This window comes from Charadrius vociferus, unplaced genomic scaffold (genome assembly GCF_000708025.1).
Source record: "Charadrius vociferus isolate BGI_N301 unplaced genomic scaffold, ASM70802v2 scaffold513, whole genome shotgun sequence".
Taxonomy (NCBI): Eukaryota; Metazoa; Chordata; class Aves; order Charadriiformes; family Charadriidae; genus Charadrius; species Charadrius vociferus.
The window spans coordinates 240,949-267,599 of record NW_009647423.1 but is presented as its reverse complement, the minus strand read 5'-3'; the positions used below and the strand labels follow the sequence as shown (position 1 = coordinate 267,599).

General features: G+C 39.5%; 1 protein-coding gene across 1 annotated transcript in view; it reads left to right on the top strand.

Annotated features, from left to right (window-relative positions):
- The window catches only part of LOC104282431 (collagen alpha-1(XIX) chain-like), a 72,761-nt gene extending 47,941 nt beyond the window's left edge, over positions 1-24,820 (top strand). Inside the window, exons 10-11 of the mRNA XM_009880524.1 lie at positions 17,955-18,008; positions 24,683-24,820. Coding sequence (XP_009878826.1) covers positions 17,955-18,008; positions 24,683-24,820 — 192 coding nt within the window. The remainder of the gene's footprint in view (positions 1-17,954; positions 18,009-24,682) is intronic.
- The last annotated feature ends 1,831 nt before the right edge of the window (positions 24,821-26,651 follow it).

Below are 26,651 nucleotides of genomic sequence, written 5' to 3'. Positions count from 1 at the left end.
CTTCAGATTTTCAATATTGTGCTTTATTGGTTGACACGCTGCTTTCACAAGTATACAAAATTTTAGTAATGGCAGAGGGTTTGGTTTATTTTTGTAATCATCCAGATTTCTAACTACTGAAAGAAGTAGAGTTTCACTTCAACTGTCAGGTTTAAAATAATTCATTAACAGGATATAGGATTATGAAAATATACTTACTATTTCTGTCTCAAATTGTGTCATGTTAAAAATGGGAGGTAGATATGTAGTATTCCCAAAAAGATGAGTTAAAATAACAATATTTGCTGCTGATGCTAAATTATATGTGGTAGAAAAATGGAGAGTGGGCTGCAAAGATGTTATAACGTTGAGGGACCGAATCATAAGGCAGCACATAAAACTCAGAGAAAGTAATAGTAAAGTGATGCAGATGAAAAAGAAAGCAAATGTTACGTATTTCATGGACTCTGGACTAGTTGCTGTTCAGGTAAGTGATCTTGGAATTACAGATCAATGGAAACATGGACTCACTGTCAAGTAAGTGCATGTCAAGTCAAATAAAGAAATGGAATTTAAGAATTATTAGGAACAGAATAGGGAACAAAGCAAAAGCATCTTAATGTCACAATTAATTAATGAAACTGTACTGTGCTGCGTCTTGAATGATGTATACGGTTCTGGTTCCTACATCTCGAAGTGGATCTAATAGTACTGGAAAAGGTTCAGAGGAAGTGTCAAGAGTGATCAAAAACATTGGGCATCTTCCAATTGATGTGTGACTATGTGGACTTCAATTTGAAAAAGGGACAACTGAGACAAAATATATCCTATTCTGTGCTCTATGCAATCATGAGCGGAACAGAAAAGATAAATAGGGATTTATTTATTTATTTTACTCTCCTTTTCAGTGTGCCAACATCAAACCTATCTGATGGCACGTTCAAAAAGGATAGAAAGAGCTCATTCTTCCAGTTACATGATTACAGTTTTAACACTCTGCCACAGGATTTAAATGGTCTGAAAATTTATTAGAAAGTTGATGGAATAAAGATCCATGAAGTGTGTCAGACAGACACTGCTGTTTGTCTGAAAGTTCTTGAGCTCCAAGACGCTGAATTCTGGGAAACTGGAGAAGTCTTTATGGTTGCCCTGTTGTTATCTTTTATGTAGGCATCTGTTGTTGACACAATTTGTAGTTATATACTTGGCTAGAGATACCTTTGATTTGATCCAGCTAGACAGTTTTTACTTTACTGTGCTCCCAGATGTGAATTAATGGAAAGAGTTATTGTAAAACATTGTAGATTGAATGAGATTGATCTGGAATGAAGCTGTGTTTTCCCTTGGCTCTTTCTGCAGTTCCTTCTCTGATGTTATCTTTCTTTAAAATTACCAGGCTACATTGCTTTTTCAGTGCAAGTTATTACTACAGTTTCCATGGTTAATACTGTTTAGGTTTTTTTTTTTGCTTAGCGCCTTGCAGATTCACTGTTAGGCCAAATCCCAACGCTCCTGTTAGTTTACGTAAGGCTCAACAGTCAGATCATATTTAATATCAAGACACCGTACTTTTTGTGAACATTATAACTCTTTTAATTCAGACTACATAAAACCCATACTGTTGTTGCAAATTAAAAATTAACTACTGTGGAATCTGAAACGGGCAAAACCAAAAGCTGTTTGGAAAAAAAAAAAAGGCAAACAAAATATTTTGTACATGCATAGCTAGATGAAGAAACTGAGATCCAGCCACCCAGCTTCTGCTAGCCGGAGTTGTCATGTCTATGTACAGGAGTACAGTGCTGTGTGGAGTTAATAGCTCCTTTCTGGAGGTAGAATCACTTTATTTTCCTTGTGTTGTGAATGGTGTTAACACGTTTTGTCTCTCAATTGATGCATCAAGAGCTACATGAATTTGTGTGCATCTGTTATTTTTGTGTGCATTTTTGTGGGATGTTCTGGATGCTAAAAATGTACGTGGATTCAAAGACAACTGAATGAAGTAAAGGAATAAAAATACTCTAAGCACTGTTACACACAGGGGCATCTCCTACGTCTCAGGAAGTTGAGATGCAGACAGTGCAGTGCTGGGAGAGCATTCTCAGGAGCTACTGCTGTTTGTTATCCTCTTAAACCCTTCCATAGGCGTTATCTTTTGTTGGAAATGTTACATTTGTTTGACCGGTATGGCTATTTTCATGGTTTTTTGCACTGTATTTTTCTGAGCTTTGTGTAGACGTGCCCCCTGAGTCACTAATTAGAAACAGGAAAAAGAGAAAAGAAACAATACAATTATTTTTTATGTAAATGAAGTTTGAGGCTTCAGAGAGCAGAGGGGTTCTTTCTGATACACCCAAAAACTATCCACTGCAATACCCCATTGCTCATACTTCTTTACCTGGGGAAAAGTTCAGAGAAAAAATACATGACAGATCTTACTCATGTTGCTATGAGTAAGCAAGAATATCAATTCATTTGACCTATTTTAGAAGTTTACCTTAGAATGAGATAAACTTGGCTATTGGAAGGCCTGTAGAATTGATTAGCTCAAACATACTTATATTGTTGTGCAAAACTAAAGTTAGAATAATCCTATCCAATATATTTTATTACTTGAGAGAATCTTACCAGGAGAATCTCCCAAGAAAATGCTCCATGGTCATATACTTAATTTTCAAGATCTGTATAAACGAAGGTGAGAAGTGTGTAAAGGCTTCATACATGGCCTTGACTTTCAGGGATCTAAAGTGTGAAAATAGACTGCGTACCTCACATATCTTCAGTCTGTCTTCAAATGTGACATTTGGCCTTCTGTCATTTGTAAGACATATTATTGTGGGCAAAATAATTTCCCATTCACTAAATGCTGCAGTGGTTTGGCAACAGTTGTGCTAGCTAATGGGTGGACGTCTAAGTGGTGTAGACTTCTAAGAGATTCTTGCCATTTGAGAGGTTGGCTCTGCTGTGGGCTAATATGGATAAAAAAGTTTAAGTCTTGATGACTCTAGGGTGACATAGCCTTATCACCCAAAAGAAAACAGATGAGTGTTCAGACTGTGGTTCTGCAGTTCTGCTGATTTGTCTACTGCAGTTCTTGTAAGCTGCCAAAGTGAAAAATGAGGCAATACACCACCACATGCCTGCTGTCTCATCTGCCTTCGGGGCAAAAGCAGTCAGTGTGACAGTGCCAATGGCCAATCTAGAGAGTCAAGAATCAAATGCAGTTCCTCTGGAGCCCTACCTCAGGCCCCCAAAGTCACAACACAGTAGATCGTGGACACCATCACATATATAACACCTTATTTTATGTCTAATTACCTATTTCCTTCATGCCTGTCCTTTTTCAGGGAACCGTCTTAAGAGATTATTTTTTTAAACAGCAGATCCTACTTAGGGCAACAGAGGAATTTCTTGAGAGTATCAGAGGAGAGAGTTCTGTGGTGATAGCTTAGAGTTCTAAAAAATAAGAGGTTAGTAGTCCTCGCTTGGAAGGAAACTCATTTCATTTGTAGACTACCAGAAGATATAGAATACATTGCCATGCTCCCCTTCCTGCAGTCAGGACTGATTTGTAGCTCAGCCTTCTGGGGACACTTCTTCAAGCTATCTGTCAAATCATGATACAAGAAGAACTGGAATCTTGTGGTAAATCAGAATCACTACATATGTGAGACCTTATCCCTTGGCCTCCGGAAGTGTTCACCAAAGTCAGTGAGGACAGAAGAAACACATGTCAAGGGAAGCACTGTGTTAGCCTACTTCTTGGCTATTAGCTAGTGAAATTGTCTCTGGATACACTTCTGAAGCCATTTAGTGTAATTGGATTGCAGCCAGAGTGCTGGCTGTATGGCCTGAGAAATTAAGTCTGTCCCTGAAGTGGAAGTTTGAGATGACTGGAGCGCTCTAAGATGTGGGATGACAGTCACCTATCTGCTGCAAATTGGGCTCTGCAATTTAAGCAACTCTTACCTAGCAGTTAGACTAACCTCATTATGACAACAAGAACTGATCGCTCTGCCATTAAGAATGGTCTTCACACACCATTGCTTTCTGCAGGGTCACACCACTGGGGTAATCTGAGCAAGGTTGATACACTACTGGAAAGTATTCCTATTAAAAAAAGTTTGATTATTTTCCTAATGCTCCTGTCATACGGAAATGGTGAGAGGACTCTCCTGTTGGTGAGACCCACAGGCTTCTTTACTGAAGTTGTAGTGTTTTATTACTTCCATACAGGTTGCATGTGTGCAGGTCCTTTCCATAGCACCTACTGAGGGACTGATACAGATTAGGATGGTCAACTTCCCTGCTATGCATTTTGTATCGGGAGAGAGCAGGATTAGTCTCTCCACTCTTCCAGCCTGGGGAACAATTAAACTCTGCACAAATCATATTGTGTGTTGAGTCCTCCTTTTATAGTATACTTCTAGGCCTTCCAGAGTCTGACAGCTTAAGGAGGTGTACGTTTTGAACCATGACTAGAAGGTCAAGTACTCCAGCCTTAAAAATGTGTTTCTACACGTGTTTTTACGCCTTTTCTGAGAAGAAAAAAAAATAAATAAAAAGGCCACCAGATCTTTTTGTTCTCATTTACAGGGAGTTCATTATGTCCCTTTCCTTTCCTGAACTTTTTGTAAACTTGAGCAAGCTGGGTTTGATTTGCCTCTGTATAGTTGAGATTTTTTTGTTTCCTGCACTTCTCGTATCACTCAGCCAAATAAATCAAGTCCTTTCCTCCTCTTTGCTTCTGGGTCTATAATGCCATGACATTGAAGCTCTAAATTAAAAGTTTATTTATGTCCTTGATGCTAGCTGATGTAGTCCTGTTTGGGTTTCAGGTTTTTTGGTGGTTTTGGTTTGGTTTGGGTTTTTTTGCTGGTCTGTGACTTCTTGGCAGTCAAGATGAACCTCTCAACTGTTTGGCATATCACATTTTAGGGGGCGGATGATCTCTGTGAACTTAAAAAGTTTAGCAGGAGAGTTCTGAGAGATAGGTTGCCACCATGGCATGTACTTTGATACAAGGTACTAAGCCTCTCGGGGAGTTATGGCTTATGTGTGTTGTGGGTCCTGCTAGCCAAAGAGCTCTTAAACCTCTGAGAACGTGCTGATTGCAGCAAGGCTCAAAGGACTCAAGCTGCTGAAGGTGAGTAACTAGCTCTGGTCTTGGCCATTCCATATTTGTCTATCTATTTTTTTTTCTATTATGAAAATACTTTTCCTTCTTTCTCTGTCACTGCATTCTGAAAAATAAAACTGATGCAGTCAGAAAGGTAGTTCAGAAATTTCAAAAGACTTACCAAACTAAACTGTTTTTGTCTGTTACCCTTTATCCAAACCTCCATAGTAGTTGCTTTGTTATGGCTTATGGTGTACAATTCATAGTGATAGAGATGATCCATCTATGTTTCTTAAACTAGATTTTGTGTAATACTTGTAACACCATTCATTTTTAATACTTGACTTTCAAATGGCTTAGCTTTACTGTTGTAGTTTTTCACACTAATTTTTTGCAATCTAAGATTACGAACAGACATCCTAAAATATTAAATAATTTGACTAAGCTTTTCAAAATAGCTGATTTTGCACAGTAAGCTTGAAGAAACAGTGAAATAGTCAATATGCTGTGTGTTTGCTACTGCGCTGTATGGGTGCTCCCACAGCGTATTAATAAAATAAACAGTTTAGACAGACTGAAAGGAGAAAGAAATGCTTATATGAATAAAAACAATGTTTATCACTACACAACTTAGATTTATATTCAAAGTCAGACTAGAGAAAAAAACTGAGTGTACATTTCAAGAGCTCTACCAACTGTGCAAGTGCTTTTTGTACTTCAAGAGTTATGAAAATGAGATTGGGTTTACATGAAAATGTGCAGTAGGTATCTGTAAAAGGATTGTTCCTTCTTTTATTCACTTGCATATATTTATGATGATGGCCCAACAAAATGTCTGTGAATTCACATATTTTGTGAGCTGGAAGATAACAGGACTGGAATATATAATGCTGTTTGTAGTGGTGGTTTTCTCATTTAACTGTATGAGATGATCACCTCTAACTTCGATTCTCTCAAGTCCATTATCAGTGTGTTGCCTTCAGTTTTAACTGACTCTGAATCCTAACACTGATTATTTTATTCTTGGTCAATTTGATTAGCCTTCTGTAATACAGTTCTCTTTGTATTTGGTACAGGTAAGGAAATGATTAGTAAAACGGTCCCCAAAATGTGATATAGATACCATTTGTGGTATGCGTGCTGCATCAAAACGGCACGTTAACACATCCTGAACAGTCTACTTTGCATTGCCTGGTGGGAAGAGCTCCCCTTTCCCTTAGTGGTACCTGACAAAAAGGGTTTGAAAACAGCTGCATTATAAGATATCTTTTTTTTTTTTTTTCTAAGAAGTTGTTGAATTCAGAAGCTCAATATAAAACATGGCTTAGAAAGTACTTTGTTTTCTGACATGATTTAAATATATATACACATTAATTTAAAATTTTGGAAAAAAAAATTATAAATGACATGCTACTGTAGCATGCGACTGCAAATTACTTTCAGAGATGCTTTTAATACCCATCTCCATACTGAGTTACTCCAGGGTCAGGTCTTTAGGGCCAGCTATGTCATAAAATCCACAACCGGAAACTTGTTAAATGTACCTCCAAATCAAATCGTGTGATCATGAAGATCCTTGTGACCATTGACCTGCTTTCCCCATTGCTCCAGCTAGACCATGGAAATGCTGTCTAGAATTTTCCAAGGCATATTTGACTTTGCAGGAGAGCCATGGCTATATGGCCTATTATGCCAGTTCAGCATATGCTCCTGGAGCATCAATCACTCATGCAAATATACAAAGCTGAGGAGACATTGGTGTTGAGCTTACAGTAATGCAGTCTTTTCCTTGCAGCTGTCTCGAAAGATCTCTGGACACAGTGCCTTCCACATTTCATGTGCTGTACAAATCCTTGACAGGGGTCAAGATATTTCCGAAGTAGCTCATCAGCATCTCTGAGAAAGCTTCCAAAAATGCATGTGGGGCACTGGGTAGGTACTGCTTAAGGCCATCTTACTCAGTTTGCCTGTCTTTCGTTCAGTGCCATCCAATTTCTGAGCTCCTGTTATTGCTAATCAGTTATAATTCAGTATTTTTAGATCAGGTGTGGACATAAATTGTGCAAGTTATGCAGCTTTTGAAAAATCTTTGTATCGCTTTACTCTGGAGTCTCCAACAGAGATAAAAAGAGTATTAATCACTAATATAAGAAAAAGTATATGACATCAGAAAGCTTTTCAAAGTAGGAGAATTGCGAGCTGTAAGAAGGTAAGGCCGGAACAACATTTTCATAGGAAATATTGTGCAAATTTTTAACAAATAGGTTTTTATGGGTAAGCAAGTACATAGATTAGCCTCAGAAAAGACAGACAGCGGTTTTATTACCACTAAGTTTAAAACCTTGAGTTTGAGAATTGCTGGCCATTGGAAATCAGACAGTTGGACATCATCTATCGCAGTAACAAATTTGGTATGATTTTGTATTCTTTTTGTGTTTTCAGTGATATCTCTGTGTATAATTAGCACACATCTGATTTTAAGAGGTGGATGAGTATGAAAACAGTAGCTCTCAGTAGCTTTCTGATGCATAAATATGCTGTATAAAAATTTTGCTGGGCAAATGCACTTTAGACCATTATGTTTTACAAAACTTGTTTCATTGCTTCAGCATGTATAGTTCTTGCTTGCTTGCTCTCACACTCTCCTCTGCATTACAAGGAAGTGTTTTGAATAGCCTTTGATCGTAAATTTGTTTCCAGAGAGCTGTCTGCTCTGCTGACTTATTTTTGCCTTATTAGGTGATTTTTGCAGTTCACAACTCCAGGAACTGTTGAGCTCCTTGGTTTTTCAATTCCTAAAGCTAAATTACAGCAGTTCAGTTCAGTTCTTGATAGAAAGCTCTGTGGAATCAAATTACCTTGCGTGCAGTGACACTGCTTGGGTGTTATTTCCATTCTGGAGGGAAGGGGGTTAGTGTCCACTGTAAGTTGTGTACTGTTGGTGAGCAAAGACTTCTTTTTTAATTAAAGAATCGTTGCTATTTGGGGAAGGGGGGGAAATATGCTTCAGTCTGTCAGCTAACCCATTTGAGGAAAGTCGTGGTATTGTCTTCTGTCCTCTTGTGGTTTCCCTCAAAATCAGATTAGTACCTCTGAGTAGAACAAAAGTGCAAATGTGTTTTGGGAGCCAGACGCTAATGCGTGTATTGCTCGGCATCAAAGCCACGGGCTCCTTCAGGCGAGCAACGCTGGTGAGATAAGAGTGGGGGTGGAAGGGTATACCCTCTGGTATTTGCAACGCCATGGTAATAACCAGTAGAATAAGGCCAGTGACGGGGGCCTGGCGTGCAGTGGCCACTATTGTCATGTGAGGTGTGGCCAAAGAAACCAGAGGTCACCGTCCATTTCATCAGGGTCTGGGCTGCTGGGAGCAAAACTGAGGGTGGCACGCTGCCATGCAGGACAGGCTTTTGTTAGCGTCTTATGTAACGTGGAAGTAAAAAATAATGCGGCTGTTAAATAATGCAGTGATTAAATGCAGCTCTTTGTTCCCTAATCAGAGATCCATGAATACTCTAGCTGTGAGCCTGCCTGGCTCTGGGATTCCTAACTGTGTTTGAAAGGCCTGAGTCAGGACCTTACTGGACTTTGAAAGGGCGGGGGGAGGCTTGAGGATTTTTCTTCAATTGTTCTTGAATTATGTTTATTGGGCTCTTTCTGTGAGGTTTGTGTGGCACATAGATTTATTTTTTTTCCTCCTTCAGTTGCAAGTGCTAGAGACTGCAGGCTTTGAAACTAATATTCTGAGCTTTGTTCATCTCATCAGAAAGCAGAGCTTCAAGGAAAATACGGGTTATTGCAAGACTTAGTGTTATAAAGGTTTGCAGGAGATGGACTAATCAGAGAGGAAGGAACTTTCTCACTGTACTGCAGCATTGTACAGCTTGTCTGACACGTTTTCTGTAGTTTTGTTTGTTTTCTTTTGAGGAATTAGATACTGAACTTCACCAAATACTAGTTTTCAGACCTGATGAATCATTGATCTCTAATAGGATATTTTAAAAATTAATAACTTATGTTAATGCAATTTATTTAATTTATATATAGCCGTATTTTCTCCTACAGTGTTTTCTCTGCGGGTAACAACTTCTATTACAAGTAGTGCATGTAATTTAAAAAAAAAAATTGTTAGACTCATGTAATAGAAAATGTATATGTAGTACAAATTGTACAGAGGTTAAAGATAATACTCTTGGCTGCTGTTACTTGTGACCTAGTATCTATTGACTCTTCTCCCCCCTCTTTTTGGTAGGTGAATTGTATTAGTCATATAATTATTTAAATAAACCCAGCTAAGACGTGAATTTTTAATGTCAATGAATATACTTCTTCCTGGCAAAAAACTTAGAAGTTATAATGTAAGTGTTTTATTCCAAATTCCATGTAAATTGATTTTTCTCATTCTTAGATACCAAGTTGTTGGACAAAAAACCTGCTTTTTATTCATATAGTAAAATCATTCATAGGTATTGAAAAACAGGATGTTGAGGTGTGTTTGGTTTTGTTTTTTTTTTTTTTAATTCCCACTGCTAGCCAGTGTTTATCAACACCTAAGACTCATATTGCATGTTTCAAGTCCGAATTGATTAAATCAATGTGACACGCTGAGGCCGGGCCAAGTCTTGTCTAATCAGCAGTCAGCACTGTTGCTCTGGCATGAGGCTCCCAAAAATAGAAACGCAAGAAGTCAAACAAGTAAGTGGAAGGGCACTAAAAGAGAAAGTGCTGCTAATTCCACTGTTGACTTTCTGTCTAATGGATTCTTGTTCCCAGGCCACGCTAAGTAAAGCAACTGGCGCGGGGTGTGTTTCTGCAGATGGCTCAGCAGTGACACACGCGGCCCAGCTGGTTGACAGGTGTTTGATTTGTATTTAACAAGTACCTCACATAAGCCAGATTTTTTTATTTTTTTTTTACAGGTACTGAGAGGCTAGTCAGCTGATGCTTTTTCTTCAGAATTAACACCCCTTTCACTAGGCTCCTTTTTTGTTGTGAATGGCAGTTCTTCTGATTTTCCCTTACAAATGAAGATAGCATTATTTTAGTTTGTAATAAGACAGGCGCTGAATAGGAGAAATTAATCCATAGTTAACTTTATTTAATAGTTGTAACCTGTTGCCTTGACATGTGGAAGATGCACAACATTTTATTTATAGCTATTGACAATAAGATCTCAAGAAATGTTTATTTAGCTCTCCACTTAGAATGAAAACTCCCTTGAAGAGTATGCATGGAAGGAGAATGCCAGATTTCTGGGGTATTGCTGTTACACTTGGTGTTCCTGTGTCTTCCCTTAATGTGAGACGATCTTGGGATTTTCTTGTACAGTGTAGCACAAGCCTGGAGTAAAAGAAATTCCCTGCCCAGAGGAGCACACAATATTGATAGAGATGCACCCAAGGCTGTGAGGGAAGAGCAAAGGTGGGAAACTACTTAACAGACGAGAATAGTGTACAATGCTATTCCTTGTGGATTTTGTTGTAAGCTACATAACAGTACACTGCATAATTGTAGAGAGATTGTCTCAATGGTGGCCTGTTTATTTAATTACACTTGGGGGGTTTTGGTTTGTTTTAATAACTGTGAGTGGAAGAAATTGTGATCTTTGTGGCATTTGTTAGTCAGTGCCACAACAGCAACTCTGCTGGCAAAACCAGCAGTGGAATAGAGTATCAGGATGCTCTTACAAATCATCTTTGATTAACGTAAGCTCTCAGAGCCTTAGCCAGTAGGATGTGTAATGTAACAGTGACTATGGCCAGTTTGTCTTCTCACCCGACCCAGATCCCCCCTGCCCCCAGCCCCATTTCTTCATACTTTAGTCTGAGCATTTTTCTTTTCTGGTATCAAATTAGGGAGATGGAAGATGGTGAGACTTCAGCAACTGTTAACAAAAATGCGTGGCTCTTTGCAGTGACAGAGTTATAATGGCAGTTGTGAAACAGCCAGAAGAAATACCACCCTGTAGAATCCAGTGTACTGGCAGTACTTCTGCTGCACCTCGGAAGAATGAGAAAGGAATGCAGCCAGAGAAATGGCTGTCAGAGTAGTGTTGATTCTCTAAATAAATATCGGGTTTTAGTGAGAGGATGATTAAAAACTCATGCAGGGAGCCTGTGCCCTTCAGATAGTGGACTAGCTTCTTTCTGTCAGGCATCCCAGATGTGGGATATAGAGTAGGCTAATAAACCGCAAAGAGGTTAAGAAAAGGGCCTGAAAGGAAAAGTTGCAACCCTACTAGGCTGAGAGGTTGCTGTTCCCTACCCAGCTGCTCAGAATTTACAGTAATGGGGTACACCTGGAGACTTATCTTCAGAGAGCAGTTCCTCAGGCTCCTGTGCTGACAGTAGATCCCCTGATCCCAGATTCTCGGGTGGGGAACTGTCTGGAGTCCTAGATACATGGTCGGTATATCCTCTGCATCCAAACACTAGCCCATCTCCAAAATACATCAAATGACAAAAGGCATAGTTATTAAAGTGAGGAGGTATATTTCTTGGGAAAGTCTTAAACTTCTGAGTGTAAATGGAGACATGGAAACATTATCTTAAACTGCTTTATTTATCAGTAGTTGATAGGATGTTTGCAGCTACACAAGCACACCAGCAATATGGTATTTCAGGAAAATTACTCATCTGAGTTAGTTCCTAGATTAGAAATTCCGGTGTATATGTGGTCTATTTATTTTTTATTCACCTTAAATTCTTAGTTTTGCAACTGCTTTTTTGCATTTTGTATCTGTGTGGTTACACATTAGACCTAATAGTGTTTAATGTCCTGTGGGACAGATCTTTGTTAGTTTAAACTGACATTTGTACTAGCGGAGAATCTGCCTCTTGAAACTTCAGATTATGGAAATGGTGGTGATGATGATGATAATTCCTGCAGTAAAGAATAGCCTCTGACATCTAAGAGTTTGACCAATGCTCTTTACCTTGCTAATATAAACCTGGGACTCCAATTATTATGGTGAATATAATAGTCATAATATATTTTCTTATTTTGAGAAGTCCTCAGCAATTCATGAATATTGGATAATGCTTTTTAACTTACATTTAACATTATTGCTTTTCAAGTATTGTTTTAGCAAGACCAATTAGATGAATTCCCAGTTCTGCTGAAACTTTAATAGGATTTAGATTTGCTTTAACCCCATGTTATGGCTGGGTTAGCAATAAATAATTAGATGGTTTGTAAGTCAGGCAATTTTTGTTTTGACAGATCTACTGTAATGAAAAAACATAGTTACAAAAAATCTATCAGTTGTCCATGAGTATAAGATCACTTCAAATTTTTTTTCTACTGTGTTGCTTCAGATGATAGAAATATCCAACTGGCTAGACTTAATTTTCCAAACTGTTCATCCATAAGATATTATGAATCTTTGAGAACCTTTTGCAGCCAGAAGCCTATTTGCCTGTTTTCAGTGTTCTACAGGAAATGTTCTCGTGGTTTTTGTTTGCATTTTCTTTATGCTCTGTGTATGGTGTTACAGGTTAACTGAACTGGATTGTTTTCAAGCCCACATTCAATTAATGTCTGCACTGCATTTTTAAATAACAATCTAAAAAAAATTAAAAATTAACCTTATCCACTTCAATGTAGTAAGTATAGTGTACTTCTTACTCTTCTTACCTAAGGAATGTAATTGGGTGGTGGGCCATTACAAAAGATGTTATTTGAGTCATTTGACTCAGTCTGAAAAGTAGAGGGAAAAATTGTAAAGGCCCTTCAGGCTCTAGGATACAGTGAGACAGAATGAGGAGAAACTATCCTGTTCCACTGCTCTTTTGCATTGCCTAGAGCTTTCCCCTTGGTGGTAAAGCTCCATCATTACAGCCCCTGAGGGCTCCACAGAGGCTAATTATTTTCCTCTCACAACTGAGGAACTAAAACCAAACTACCCAAGGTCCTGGTTAGGTGCTGATAGTATGTTCTGCCTTCATTTTTCTCCACTATTTGCTGTTTAGTTCCTTGCAGTCCAGTTCTGTTCCATTTGAAATCAGTGGCATTTAAGAGTGGTGACTGGAAACATGCCTTCTGGACTGAGCTGTCACTTCTTGATGAAGAAGGTCAAGAAGGCGGCAGTTGTCACTTCTTCAAGGACATGCGATAGTGGTGAATACCACTTGTATTTGCCAAACACAGAAAGAACACCTATTGACAGCAGAAGCTCTGCTCCTGCTGATACTTTTTTTGGTGGTATAAAACCTGGTCCTTGACATCTATCAGAAAGGCTTCAGTCAGTTCATTATCAGTTTTCAAAAAAGGGGGGGGAGGGGGAGGGGCATAATATGCCGGCCTGTAGTTATGCATGAAAATAAGTGGAGTGGTCCTTTTGTCTCAGGTTTACAGAATAACTTCTCTGACTTCTCATGTTGTGTGAAAACAACTTGTGGGAGCAAACCATAGAAACAAGCTTTTTTTACTTATGCACTTTATTTGTGAAATATATGTGCTTTATGTATTTGAGTATAGAAATTGCGCGAGTTGCGTGCTTTTTAACACACGCTAGTAGCAAAAAGGAAACAATGCCAACTAAAGAGAGCGCAGTCTGGAGTAAGGAGCGCTGTGGCCATGTTCTCTGAAGCTCTGAACTGCCTCTGGCTGCTCATTCATTAGTTTTATGCAAAGCACCAAACCCTAAATTTTCAAGTGTCATTTGATTTGGAGTGTATTAACATCTAGTTGCCTGAATAGATAGGCAAGTCAGACTTGTCTCAAAGATGGATATCCGGAAGTTTTGTGAATGAGGAAAAATTGATGCCTCCTGAACTAGGATTACATTATGAGATGCAAATGAGAACAGTAGGGCTATTCTCATTTGCCTTTCTTTTGAGCAGCTACATAAACGAGCCACAGGAGCCCTGATCACAAAGACAGCAGAGTCCTCTGACCAGCCCTCACCCCCTTGGCCAAACCTGTGGCGTACCTGTTCTGCTGGGGTTGCTGTGGAAGCAGGACAGAAGAAAGGAAACAAACTATTTACCTGTCCCAAGCCCTTTTTCATCAGGTTATTTTTAGGGAGGATTTTATGCTTGCTTACATGGTTTGCGTCAAGTTTGCATCAAGGATAGCACTGAGTAAGTACTCAGCACTCGCTGGTGGTTTTGACCCTTTTGAACTGGTGCTTCAGCAGTAACTAAGTGGGAAAAAAGGGATCTGTAGAGGCAGCAAAACCAAATTGTCATAATATTTAGCAGAAACTTCCTGACGTGACTAATACGGGAGATTCATGGGGCAAGTCTTAGTAAATATCAGCTGAATATATTTTTATGTAATTAATATTCTATCAGGTGATCCTAACCATTAGCAGGAGCCTGTTTAAAGAAACAAGGAAATATTCCAGTAGGCTAAGGAAGGTGTCACATAATAGAGTATAATTGGTGTGGGATTTTTATTTGTTAAAGGCAAAGCTCTGCCCCCACTGGTGGGTCTGGACTGGCTCAGTACGTGCTCCACGGGGGAGGATGCTGCTGGAGCCCTCTGACAGTACGTTGTTGAACATTCCGCTCCATTTCTGCAATGCTAAAAATAGTTGTCCTCATTTTAAAACACCGGGCTATTAGATTATTCCAAGGATCTGGCATACTCAGGGTAATGGAAGGCACATATCCATAAATTATCAAAACAGTAAGTAGTGTTTGACCGCGATGATTATACTTCTATTAAGATGAGTTTTTCTTGCTAGTAACCCTGGAGTACCAAGTCTATTGTGTAAATCAAGCTCCTGGCAGTGCCCCAGTAAATTTAAAAATAAAAGGAAGAAAAGTTTGCTTTTCATATTGAGGATGGAGAAGCATCTGACTGCTTCTTCGTGGTGTTGGTTAGTTGGTTGGGTTTTTTTTAAATTTTGCAGAATCATATCTGCAAAATCCTTGAAGTATTTTACAGTAATTGTTTCTTTTTCCCAGCCTTGAAGAGAATCTCACGAAGTTCCAGCATGTTTGCTGTTATAAATCATGTTAATGCCTAAAATGTTCCAAATAGCAAAATGCATTCCAAGTGATTGATACACGTTTCTCTCAATGTTTGTTTTTTTTTTTAATGATTAGATAATGTGATGCCTGATTCATTTTTGGCACCAGATTGTTTGGTAGTAAAATGCACTTTATAAAGTTCCCATACTTGTGTGTTAAGATAGCCTCTCCTTTTTTTTTTTTTTTAATGTGAAAGTCTCTTATTTAGGGGAGAAAAAGCTAAATGTGGAAGTCAAGGTATAAAAATTAATGCAAATGCATTCTAAGAAAGTTGCTAAGTGCACAGATACAAAGAATCTTACTCTGTCTTGAAAACCTTTAGGTATAAACTGAGTCTCTAATTTTGTAGGGTGTTGCAGTACAGTTACAAGCTGCAAAATCAATAAATGATAAATACATTAAGAACCATGATTATAAATACATTGTGTGTTTCCGAAATAGTTAAAGCAAGCACAACATTAATCACTTTAGATTTAGTATGAATCAGTATTGATGTAGGAGGTTATTTTTGCATTGTTCTGTTGAAGGGATAATAATTTGTAGAAAACTGATTAAACAGTGCAAGGCAAAACATCTGTGGCTTGTCTCCACAAAAAACAGTGAATGTGGGTTTTTTTCTAATTTACAGTGATCCAATATAGCAGGGAAGATGAAATATTATTATCTGGTAACTGTTAGACTATGAAGAATTTTTCTGAATTCACGTTGTAAATCTGGAGAAAATGAAGGACTAAGGATTACTGGTGATGATTAATTAGAATTTTTCCCCAGCACGCTAGCATCTATTTTTACAGAGGGGAGCTGGAAGGAAGATGTTGGAAACTGTGCCATGAGTGGAGTTAGAAAAATGCCGTTTTAACAAGATATTTTAAGCTGTATTTTAATTGCTGTATATCACGAGTGCTTTGTATTTATTTGTTTAATTACTTGTATCATTTTGATGAGTAATTGTTCTTTTATTGGCTCTTTCTGCTAAGAGAGACTGGAGTTTTTCCTTTGTCTCTGTTCTTTTTTTGCGTCTGTGAGGCATTTGTCTTCTGCTTGGCTTGGAATCAAATGAGTGAACTTTCAAAACTTTCTTTTGTTGCTGAATTCTGGCTTGGCTAGAAAACTGAATTGGATGGTGTGCGAGTTACTAGGGCAAACTTCTGTCAAGGAATTAAGACCCATGAATGGAATGGAGAAAGCGTTTTGATTTTAGATTCCTTTAATAAGTCTTCTAAGCTCTCACTTGAGGTCACATAAGCATGGATGAATTCTTCTAACAGAACTTAGCTCAGCAACTTTAGATGTATTGAGATCAAAATTAATGTACTCCATGGTGGCATATTTCATGAATCTGTAAATGGAGGGTGGCTCTTAGCAATGAGTGGCATACCCTGGTTCTCACTATGTCTGTAATTGTTTAACACGCTTTGCTAAGAAGGAATGGAAACCGCTGCAATATTTTGTATTTTAATTCTAAATGAGATATTACTAGTTTTTTAACTATACCTTTTCCTTTGAAAGAGCTATATTAAATGCAGAACTGAATTGTTTGTAGCTTTCAACTCGGAGCTATTGATCTATTTTTTTTCCTTTTGCTCAATTAATTCTAATTCAGATATTGAAGATTAAGTTTACCATGTTACTCAGCTTGGATAGTTACCTTTAAAAAAAATAAATGGATTAACAAGGTGCTTGTTTGCACTTATGATCAGATGCTGAGCATAACTTTCAAGCATCCGGTTTGTTGAGTGGAATTTACAAACCCAAATCAGCTTATTAATTTTCATGGGCGTTGCAAGGAGAAAGTAATTTGAGGGGCAGGGGGTGACTAGCAGTCAGCAGTGCAGCTGGCATTTTGCTCTTTTAAAACGTAGGGTAGAGGAGGCAGTAATTTAACAACATAGGCTGAACATTCACTTAGGAAGCAGGAGAAACAGAGTTTTGTTTGCCTGGATGCACAGGATCAAGATTTGCATTTCCTCCATTTCATTGGAGATCTTATTGCGGCCTTCCAGTACCTAAAGGGGGCCTACAGGAGAGCTGGGGAAGGACTTTTTACTAGGTCATGTAGTGACAGGGTGAGGGGGAATGGCTATAAACTGGAAGAGGGCAGGTTTAGATTGAACATTAGGAAGAAATTTTTCACTTTAAGGGTGGTAAGGCACTGGAACACGTTGCCCAGAGAGGTCGTTGAGGCCCCAGTCCCTGAGGTGTTCAAGGCCAGGCTGGACGGGGCCTTGGGCAACCTGGTGTAGTGGGATGTGTCCCTGCCCATGGCAGGGAGGTTGGAACTCCATGATCTTCAAGGTCCTTTCCAACCTAAACCATTCTATGATTCCTGCTACAAAATGTCAGTTCTAACTCTACTAGAGATGGGGGAAAGATCTAAAACTCCCCTTTGAGCAGAGCCTGGAAACCAGCAGCCTCACTCCCTGTGGGACCTAATGGATTAAGTGTAGATCCCTGTGGCTTCAAGCACCTAATAGGTATTAGGGAGAAAGAGGAAGCTGTGGCACCCTTGTTGGGATTTTAGGTACTTGGGTAGTATGCAAGTGTCTCCTGCAGTACTTTTTTCTGAATCAGGGCCCGAAATAAAACTTAAGATAGATTTTCATGTAATCCAAACACACTAATCTTTTTTTGTCCAGTTGTCTGAAGCAATATACAGCTATATCTGCTGCATGATTAGATAATCCGTAATTGTTAATTGGCTAATATTTGGAAAGTGAAATGTATTTTAACCAAATACAAGTCAACAGACAAACAACTCTAGAAATCGGTTCAGCTGTTCTGTAGAAAAGGAATGAGAAGCAGTACATGTCCAGATGTCTTTTTCTCTTAATTTAGCTCAGGTCTGTAAAATGATGGCTATGTATATTTTGTTTCAGGGGGAAGCTGGCTTAATAGGTGCTCCTGGCATACCTGGTCTTACTGGTTCCAAGGTAAAACAAAACCAAAACAAAACAAACGAACAAAGTCAGTGTCATTTTATGTATTTTTGCCAGCTGTTCAGTATCTACATAATTTGTATTTAAATTACAGTTTGAGTTGCATAATGTGAGAGAGGAACTTTACTATCAGCTTCTCTTTCAGAAGAGAAAGGGGGTGTGGTGCAGTGGCACAAACCTGCCTATCAGTATTCAGAGAATCATAGAATGGTTTGGGTTGGAGGGGACCTTGAAGATCATAGAGTTTCAACCTCCCTGCCATGGGCAGGGACACCTCCGACTAGACCAGGTTGCCCAAGGCCATGTCCAGCCTGGCCTTGAACACTTCCAGGGATGGGACATCCACAGCTTCCCTGTTCCAGGGTCTCACCACCCTCATAGTGAAATTTTTTTTCCTAATACCTGTTCTAAATCTCCCCTCTTGCAGTTTGAAGCCATTCCCCCTCATCCTATCACTACATGCTCTTGTAAAAATTCCCTCTCCAGTCTACTTGTAGGCCCCCTTAAGATACTGGATGGCTGCTGTAAGGTCTCCCTGGAGTCGTCTCTTCTCCAGAGTGAACAACCCCAACTCTCTCATGCTGTCTTCATAGGAGAAGTGCTCTGGCCCTCAGAATCATCTTCATGACCCTCCTCTGGACCCACTCCAACAGGTCCATGTCCTTCTTATGTTGGGCGCTCCAGAGCTGGACACAGTATTCCAGGTGGGGCCTCACGGGAGTGGAGTAGAGGGGCAGAATCACCTCCCTTGACCTGCTGGCCACGCTTCTTTTGATGCAGCCCAGGATATGGTTGGTCTTCTGGGCTGCGATCGCACATTGTTGGCTCATATTGAGCTTCTCATCAAACAGCACCTCCAGGTCCTTCTCCTCAGGGCTGTCCTCAATCCATTCCCTGCCGAGCCTATATTTGTGCATGGGATTGCCCTGACCCAGATGTAGGACTTTACACTTGCCCTTGTTGAACTTTATGAAGTTTGCACAGGCCCACCTCTCCAGCCTGTCCAGGTCCTTCTGGATGGCATCCTTTCCCTCCAGTGTTTTGACTGCACCACTCAGCTTGGTGTCATCAGCAAACTTGCTGAGGGGGCACTCAATCCCACCATCCATGTCGCTGATGAAGATGTTAAACAGTGCCAGTCCTAATATCAACCCCTGAGGATTGCCACTCATCACTGGTCTGAACTTGGACATCAAGCTGTTGACCGCAACCCTTTGCGTGAGGCCATCCAGCCAATTCCTTATCCACCAAGTGGTCCATCTGTCAAATCCATGTCTCTCCAATTTAGAGACAAGGATGACATGCAGGACAGTTGTCAAATGGATTGCACAAGTCCAGGTAGATGATAGTCAGTTGCTCTGTGCTTCCCTTATCCACCAATGCTGTAACCCTGTCATGGAAGGCCACCATTCTTTTCAGACACAATTTGCCCTTAGTGAAGCTATGTTGGCTGTCACCTATCACCTCCTTATTTACCACGTGCCTTAGCATAGTTTCCAGGAGGATCTGCTCCATGATCTTGCTGGGCACAGAAGTGAGACTGACTGGCCTGTAGTTCCCCAGATCTTCCTTTTTTCCCTTTTTAAAAACGTGGGTTATGTTTCCCCTTTTCCAGTCAGTGAGAAAGTCACTGGACTGCCACAACTTTTCCAATATAGTGGGTAGTGGCTTGGCAACTTCATCTGCCAGTTCCCCTGGGACTGGCGGATGAATCTCGTCAGGTCCCATGGACTTGTGCACCTTCAAGTTCCTCGGATGGTCTCAAACCTGATCATTAAGAGCAGTCACTGAAGTCTCAGAACTGTGCAGGTCTTTCAAGCCACAATGTAACATATTCAAAAATTTGAAATTTGAGAGTCTTGTGGTCTCAGCAAAATGAGATGAGGGACAGCACTGTTGCTTCTTTTACTCCTCTCCAGAGGTGGAATATTTTAGGAAGGCTAGAACTTGCAAAAAGAGACATCTGTATTAGACACCTTGCTGGTAATATTTGTTAATGTTGCCTGACTCTTTTCATGGTCAGGTGTTTGGTTTTGTTTTTTTTTTTTCTGTTGACTGCAGCTGTGTTTAACCATAAGTATTTGGAATGAAATCGTATTTCACATGCATCTGTCCAACTAATTCCTTTTAGAAAACTGTAGGGGAAATAGTTCTGCTGCTTGTACAAATTAAGGGACTAGACAAAAAAACCATTATTTTGTTCATATTAAAATTTCAAGAAAGTGTTCTCAGCGTGACCTTGATGCAAACGGCTGATTTGTGTATCTTTAAGGCAGATACTTCCTGTAATATAGCACGAAGGGAAGGAAGGAACTTATTTTCTGCAGATGAGGTAGCCAGCATTGAGTTCCACAACATGCTTACCGCAGTCTATCAGTTTGTAAGTTCAAAGACGGGTTCTCATTGACTTGTACTGCAGGCATATTTAAAACACTGAAAATCACATCAGCAATCCTGCAGTGAGTATTGAGACGAGTAATCAGTGATTGTCCATGAAAAAGCTTCTGTGAAATGTTCTGCCTAACTTAATACAAGAATTTTGCAACAGAAAGAAGAATCTAAGTCGGTCATAATTATGTTATTTTGCAACTTTCACATTTTTATTTCTGCAAAATTCAAATTCTTTGAAATAACTTACCAGTGGCTAATATTGTTATATCTTTTTAATGCTGTCAAGTGGAAATTACCTAAACTTCTTTCTCTTTGCTTTCTGTTGACTGTATTTCTTATTTTCTCTAATGGGAAATAATTTTTTAAAAATTCAAAACTGTGTGAAAATTCTGGACGCTTAGCCTGTATTTCTGAAGAAGAAGGAATTAGTTAATCACCCCATACATTGGTACAGGAGAGAACTGACTGGTTGAGCAGCCGCATTGCTGAAAAGCACCTGGAGGTACACATGAGGCTGAATTATGAGCTAACAGTGTTCTACTGAGAATAAAATAAACCACGTATTGCACTGTGTTAGTAAAACTGCAGTAGACAGATCAGGGGAAGATATTTTCCCCCCCTTGCTTGGTGGTACTGCATTGGATATGCTGTCTCATCTTTGGTTCTTCCACCCCCATTTCTTCTACAGATGTGGAAAAAACAGAGTGGGTCCAGCATGGAGTTAGTGTCTGTCCAGGGGGCTAGAAAACAAGACCTTTGAGGAAGAGTTTCAAGGAGCTAAGTTTGTTGAATCAGCCAAAGAGGAGACCAAGGAGCGATTGAGACTGTTCCCCAGGCCTAAGGAACCCAGGTAGTTGATCTTCAAGGACAGCTTCCTAAAATCCCAAGAGCAGTCCATGCTGATGTGCAGGGAGTTGAGAAAGTATGGCAGAAGGGCAGTATTGATGAACAAGGAGCTCCTGACTGAGCTCAGACACAAAAACAAAGTAAATAGTGGAAGCAGGGGTGAGCTACCCAGTAGGAATATAGAAACATTGCCAGAGCATGTGGTGATGGAGTCAGGAGACCAAAAACTCATCTGGAATTAAAACTAATGAGGGATTTGAAGGGCAGCATGAAGGGCTTCTTTTAAGTGCATTTGTAGCAAAAAACAGGGCTGAAGAAAATGTTGACCGACTGCTTAATGGGGTGGGAGACATGGAAAAGGCCGAGAGTACCCAATACCATTTTTGCCTTAGTTTTCACTAATGAAGTTTGCCCTCAGGCCTCCCAGGTTAATTAAGCCTCCTAGCAGAGTGTGTGAGAAGGAACCATTGCCCACTGAAGGGGAAGTGAGTGTTAAGGAGCACTTAAGCTACTTGGACGTTTGCAAGATACCAAAGATGTCACAGCAAGGCTGCCTTCTGTCATTATCAAAAGATTGTGATGACTAGGGGAGGTCTCTGATGACTGGAAACAGGCAAAAGTTACTTTCATCTTCAAGAGGTGAGTCAGCCTCACCTCTTTCTCTGGAAAATTTATATAGTAAGACCTGAAATGCATTTCTAAATGCATGAAGGACTAGAAGGCAACTAGGAACAGCCAGTGTGGATTCACCAAGGACAAATCATGCCTGACCAATCCGATTGCCTGCTCTGATAAGACGACTGACTGTGTGGATTAGGGGACAGCAGTGGACGTTGTATACCTTGACTTCAGCCAGGCTTTTGGCACCGTTTCATCATATCATTGTACTCAAATCTGTGAGATACAGACTGGATAAATGGACAATAAGGCGGGTGGAAGATTGGTTGAATTGTTGGGCTCAAAGGTGGAATAACTGCTATGCAGCCCAACTGCTACCTAGTAACTAGTGTCATCCCCTATGGGGTGATACTGGCACCAGTATTATTTAATGTCTTTATTAATAACCTGGTTGATGGGATTCTCAGCAAGTTCACGGATGTTGGGCAAGAATGATATTCAGTGGTATCTCAACATTCTGGAGAAATGAGCTCATGCAAAACTCATGAAGTTAAGCGAAGGCAAACATGAGGTCCTGCCTTTGAGAAGGAATAGCCTCATGTGACAGTACAGGCTAGGTGCCAAATTGCTAGAAAGCTGCTCTACAGAAGAAGAGTTGTGGGTCATGCTGCGTGCCCTTTTGGTAGAGAAGGCCAACTCCATCTTGAGCTGCCTTAGCAAGAGCATGGCCAGCAAGTCAGGATGAGTGGTTGCTGCTTGTTACACCACATCTGGAGTTCTGTGTCCAGTTTGGAGCTCCCCAGGACAGGATAAAGAACAGCTCATTGGGGCAAGCCTAGTGGAGGCCCACCAGGATGGCCAGGGGCTTGGAGCTCATGATGTACGAGGGGAGGCTGAGGGAGCTGGGCTTGTTAGCCTTAAGATGAGGTAATATGGAAAGGGGGAGGGTGGAGGATGGTGTGCAGACTCGTTGCTGTCTGTAAGTCCTGGGAGGGTGTGGAGAATCCAGAGCCAGACTCTTGTCAGAGGTGTATAGCGAAAGAACAAGAGGCAATGGACACAAGCTACGACCAGAGAATTTTTGACTCTCTCTAAGAATAATTTTTCTATAATGAATTGGGAATTTAGTAAAGACAGGATATGCAGTCTCACAAACGGGAAGGCTAAATGAAGAAAACACTTTACTTCTAGAAATTTGTCAAAAGGGTGTAAGTGTTTAAGTGTTAGCTGTGTTATATGTCTAACAGCTTGGGCTTCTCTTCCCAGAGAAATCATGGGAATCATAGAACAAACCAGGTTGGAAGGGACCTCAAAAGATCGTCTGATCCAACCTTTTGTGAGAAAGGGAAACTAGATGAGTAAAACAGTAGTTACATACATTCAGAAGTTCTTTCAGTAATTTACCACTTATTTTTAGGTGAGGACATACGGAAGGTTATTTCACTAGGTCCCATTTTGCATGCTTGGTCTTGGGCATGCTTCTAAAATTGACCCCTAAGCTGCTGATTGTATGAGCCACCACAGCCAAAAGAAGCAAACAAAAAGCAGCCACTGTAGATAGTTGGTGAAAACTCCAGAACTATTTAATAACCTATACATCTGCACATCTCCAAAGCTTTGAATTTAATTCCCAGATGTGTAGTCCATGATGCCGTATCAGTTGAAAGATTTGACAAAATGCTGCTAGAAAATTTGCAAGTTGTAGCCTGCTGTTCTAGTTAACCTCACTTAAACTTTAGATTCCTATATAAGGAAATGACACTCTCTGAAGGGTGAAAGAATATTTAGACATTGCTCATTCTAATTTTTTGAAAGTAATTTAGAAAACACCATATGCTTTACTTTGGAAATTTTCCAGTCTTTTCATCTTCAGCCCTGTAAAAATCATGTGTTGTACTGAGGTGGTGAGGCTGAATTCTAGACACTGGCAAAGACATTGCGAACTGTCTTCTGCTACATGATTTGAGGGAGAAAGGGAATGTTTGGGTTTTTTTTATTAGGTAGTTTTTGTGCTACAGGTATGTAATTTTGGCTGTATGTCTGCTGTATGTCTCACAAAACATACAAGTATACATTAATAAAGATCTAAAACAGCTGTTAGTCTTGTTATAATATATTCAGGCTGCAGACTATTTGACAAAGGTATTAACGTAGTAAGATTGTACATTGAGATCTTTTTCTGAGCTAAAAGTTATCAAATTGGAGCTGGAAAATCATTGTAACAGGTCTTTTTGCTGAAAGACCATCAAATAAAGAATTCAATCTGCTGAAATAAGCTGAGCTTTAATTAGTATTTCAAAACTCACTCCTGTTGTGGTTTTTTTTTTAATACTTGGGTAATTTGATGTGGTTGTCAAAGTGAAAGGAATGAGGTTTTTTTTAGTAAATTGTATCTGTATATTTTTCTCAATTGTTCTGGGTTTTGGAGGCCTTCGCAGCTGACTAGTCATATTTAAAAATTAAAATCAAGGTATTAATAGGATTAAGTGTATTAAAATCAGTTCTGCATAAGAAGAGCAGGACTGTAATGAGTGGGTTTAACATCAATGAATAGTTCAGAGTTTTTAAAGCCAAGAAGATCCCTTAGGCTGAATGGAAAAATGAGTGACTACTGTTAATTGACAAAACTGTAGAAAGCTGTGTCATTTTTTGTAGAGGTTTCACACCTTTTTGAATGAGAGACAATCCATATCCAAATGATTTCTTCTGTTTTAATCCCATAATAAAAATACAGTGCAAAAAAAACTATTTTAAAGAATGCAATTATTTGAAGAATGTTTATGTTTGAGGTATTTTGCTGTTTTGTGTTCTAGGGTGAACGTGGCTTTGTGGGTAGCAAAGGTGAAGAAGGTGAAAAGGCAAATTATTCTGTCCATGTTATTTCTTTTTTTGGTTTAACAATTCGATATATGACCAACCAAGTAGAGCTTTGTTCTGAAGGTCGTCTTTAACTCTTTCATGAATAAAATTCTTTTTTTTTTTTGCTGTGTAAATGATCCCTAAAATGCTTAAGAACAAGGAGGGTTTTATATTTGTTAATCATTGTCATCAGTGCTTATTTTAGAAAGACTTATTTTTTTTAATAAAAGATTTAATAATGAAGCTGAACAGAACCATAACCACTGGACTCCAGTAGCGTTTACTGCTATCTTATTTCTGTAATAACTAGTAAATGCTTATTTATATGGTATGAAATGTACGGTGAGATGATGTGTAGGTATTTATAGTACTTAATTACTGCTTTTATGCATTACAAATTCACTTTTACAGAAGATTATTCTGTTGATCATAGCTGCTAAATGTTTTACACACTTTTTTCCCAAGAACATAAATTTACTGCAATAGCAAAATTTAACATTTGCTACAGTATAACTGGCCGCTAGTTTAAAAAGGTTAATTTTCATTTATGTACTTCTGTGTACCTACACAGTAGTCAACATGAGTTTTTTCTCCTGACTCGGAGAGAATTGACTTGACTGTCTGTGGCCAAGCTGAATACAGGGGCGTTTATCTCTTCCTCAGACTTCAAGTTCAGTCCCTTTGCCTGATGGACTGGTGTGTTGCCCTAAGGACATTTAGCCTCCCAACAGCCATAAAATATTTCCAAGTGTAAATTCCAGGACAAGCCTTTCCTTGTTCTTTACCACTGGGTATTGGAAACAGAGCTTGAAGCAGTTTGTCCTAATTGGAGATGCTGTGTCGTGGTCAGAAATAGTTCAAAAGCTTGTGCATCAAAATGGGAATTAAACTGGCCCTATGGAAGGCTGTCTTGCCTGACAGAATGCCAGCCTGGGTCGCTCTAGATGATGCAGCCTAATCTTCTTGTGTGGCTTCAGACAAGTAGGTCTTCACAGGTCATCAAAGGCAAGTCTGTGTTGAGGGACAAGTGGAAGGAAGAGCCTGTTCTTACCTTGCCTAATAGGAATGAAAGTAACAATGGTGATAGTTTATGGTTGAAACTTCAGCTCCTAACCATGGTGCTGCCTGGTTACTGCTTTTTCACTAGTTTTGGCTGATTTGGATTAGGCAACCTGAACTGAGAGTCTGCTTGGATCATAGATGGTTTCTCTGTGTTTCAGCTTACTGTCTGAAAAAGGTGCAGAAAAGCAGTTCTGCTGAATTTATATACGATAAAGATGAAGAACGACAGATACTGCTATTCTGGCAATATTCAGACTGGAGAAAATGGAGAATAGGTGGCAGCTTCTGAATTTAAAAAAGTGAATATATTTGTGAGTTAGGCTGCCTGGGACATGGGTATATTCACTCACCCGCCATACCTCTTCAGAAGTGTCAGCCAGATTTCCAGTGTTCATATTTTAAAGAAAGCATGTTACGGATTAACAGAATTTAAGCAGATTTAAGTTTGTGAAGGATTTTTTAGGAGGAAGTATTCGAATAATCAGGAAGGAAGAAGTATCAGAAGTAAAATACAGCATCCATAGCAACTAACATTTATAACATGAAGATTCAGCTTCTAAAAAAATATACTTGTTAAGCTTGAGTGTTTCTAATTCCACTGACAGCTCTTAATTCCTCAGTGTCATTGTTATTCATCAGTCTGAAGGGCTTGTGGAGTTTTTTTTTTTCTTTCATAATTGCTCTGCAGCTGTGCTGTGCTCTCCTCGAGTTTTATGAATAAATTGTGTTTGGACACAGGCACGTGGTTCCAGCTGTTGCTGCCACTCTCTTTGCTTGATTTCCCTTATTTTAAGGCAGAGATAAAATGACATAACCACTGGTAGTCACATTTTTCTTATGTGGAAGCTGAGTCAGCAGATT